Source organism: Seriola lalandi, unplaced genomic scaffold, assembly GCF_002814215.2.
Source record: "Seriola lalandi dorsalis isolate HSWRI2012SDOR001 ecotype SW California unplaced genomic scaffold, Sedor1 jcf7180001957050, whole genome shotgun sequence".
Classification (NCBI taxonomy): domain Eukaryota; kingdom Metazoa; phylum Chordata; class Actinopteri; order Carangiformes; family Carangidae; genus Seriola; species Seriola lalandi.
In genome coordinates, this window is record NW_019427719.1 from 1 (window position 1) to 926 (window position 926).

At 45.2% G+C, this 926-nt stretch overlaps 1 protein-coding gene across 1 annotated transcript; it reads right to left on the minus strand.

Annotated features, from left to right (window-relative positions):
* Window positions 1-6: 6 nt before the first annotated feature.
* On the minus strand, window positions 7-923 carry LOC111651281 (zinc-binding protein A33-like; the record flags this gene model as incomplete). Its single annotated transcript, XM_023401287.2, has 1 exon — window positions 7-923. A coding segment is annotated over one exon (687 nt), but the record flags the coding sequence as incomplete, so codon positions are not given.
* Window positions 924-926: the final 3 nt, after the last annotated feature.

The following is a 926-nucleotide window of genomic DNA, read 5'->3' on the forward strand; positions in this document are numbered from 1 at the left end:
TTGAGTTGTTCATGTTTTCAGTTTTGTACATCAACACAATTCTGGATAATTCATTTCAGAGCACAGAAACAAGGAGCTAAATGTTTTAGTGACCCTCAACACCAAATCACATCTGTTTTAAAGACTAAATGACAGGTGAGCAGATGTAGAAGCAGGTTGGCTGTAAAGTGTGATGATGAGTTTAGACTGTAATAAACCTCAAACCATCATGAGGGAAAAACTAACATCCCTGAACATCACAGAGAAATCTCAGTGTGACATAGTTTGATATCAGAGGTTCTGGTGTCACCAGACTTTGCAATACTGAAATATGGGAAGAGTTTCTCAGTGAAAGTTTCTTTGTAAGTGTAGATGTGAGTCATGTCTTCAGGGACGTAGAAGGACACCTCCCCACTCTTCTTCACTGTGACAGTCTTACCAACAACATTGGTGTATTTTCCACTGCGATGTAATAAACACCACAATCCATATTCTGGTGAAGCATATATCTCTCCCTCCCTGTCAACTGACTCTTTAGTCAAATCCACATTCCAGACAGGATAGTCTCCCACCTCCACCTCCCAGCTGTGTTTCCCTGAGCTGAAGCCCTCAGAGCCCAGAACAGTGGCATACTTAATGAATCTCTCTGGATTGTCAGGGAGCTGCTGCTTTGTGTCCCCATGTCTCACACTGGTCAGATCATCAGACAGATGGAGACAGGGGTTTGCAGTGTTTGGGTCCAGAATGACAGGACTGAAGTGGACCTTCTCCTTCATCTTCTCCCAGACTCTGAAGGACAGGTTGCCCAGGTGTTTGGCCACATCTGTCAGAGCTCCTGAGAGCAGCTGTGGATCTGACAGTGAGCACTGGGCTCTGGCTCTGGTCTGAGTGGCTTTATAACTGCTGAGGAACGGCACGTTGTGTTTCTGCAGGTCTTCTTCAACAGC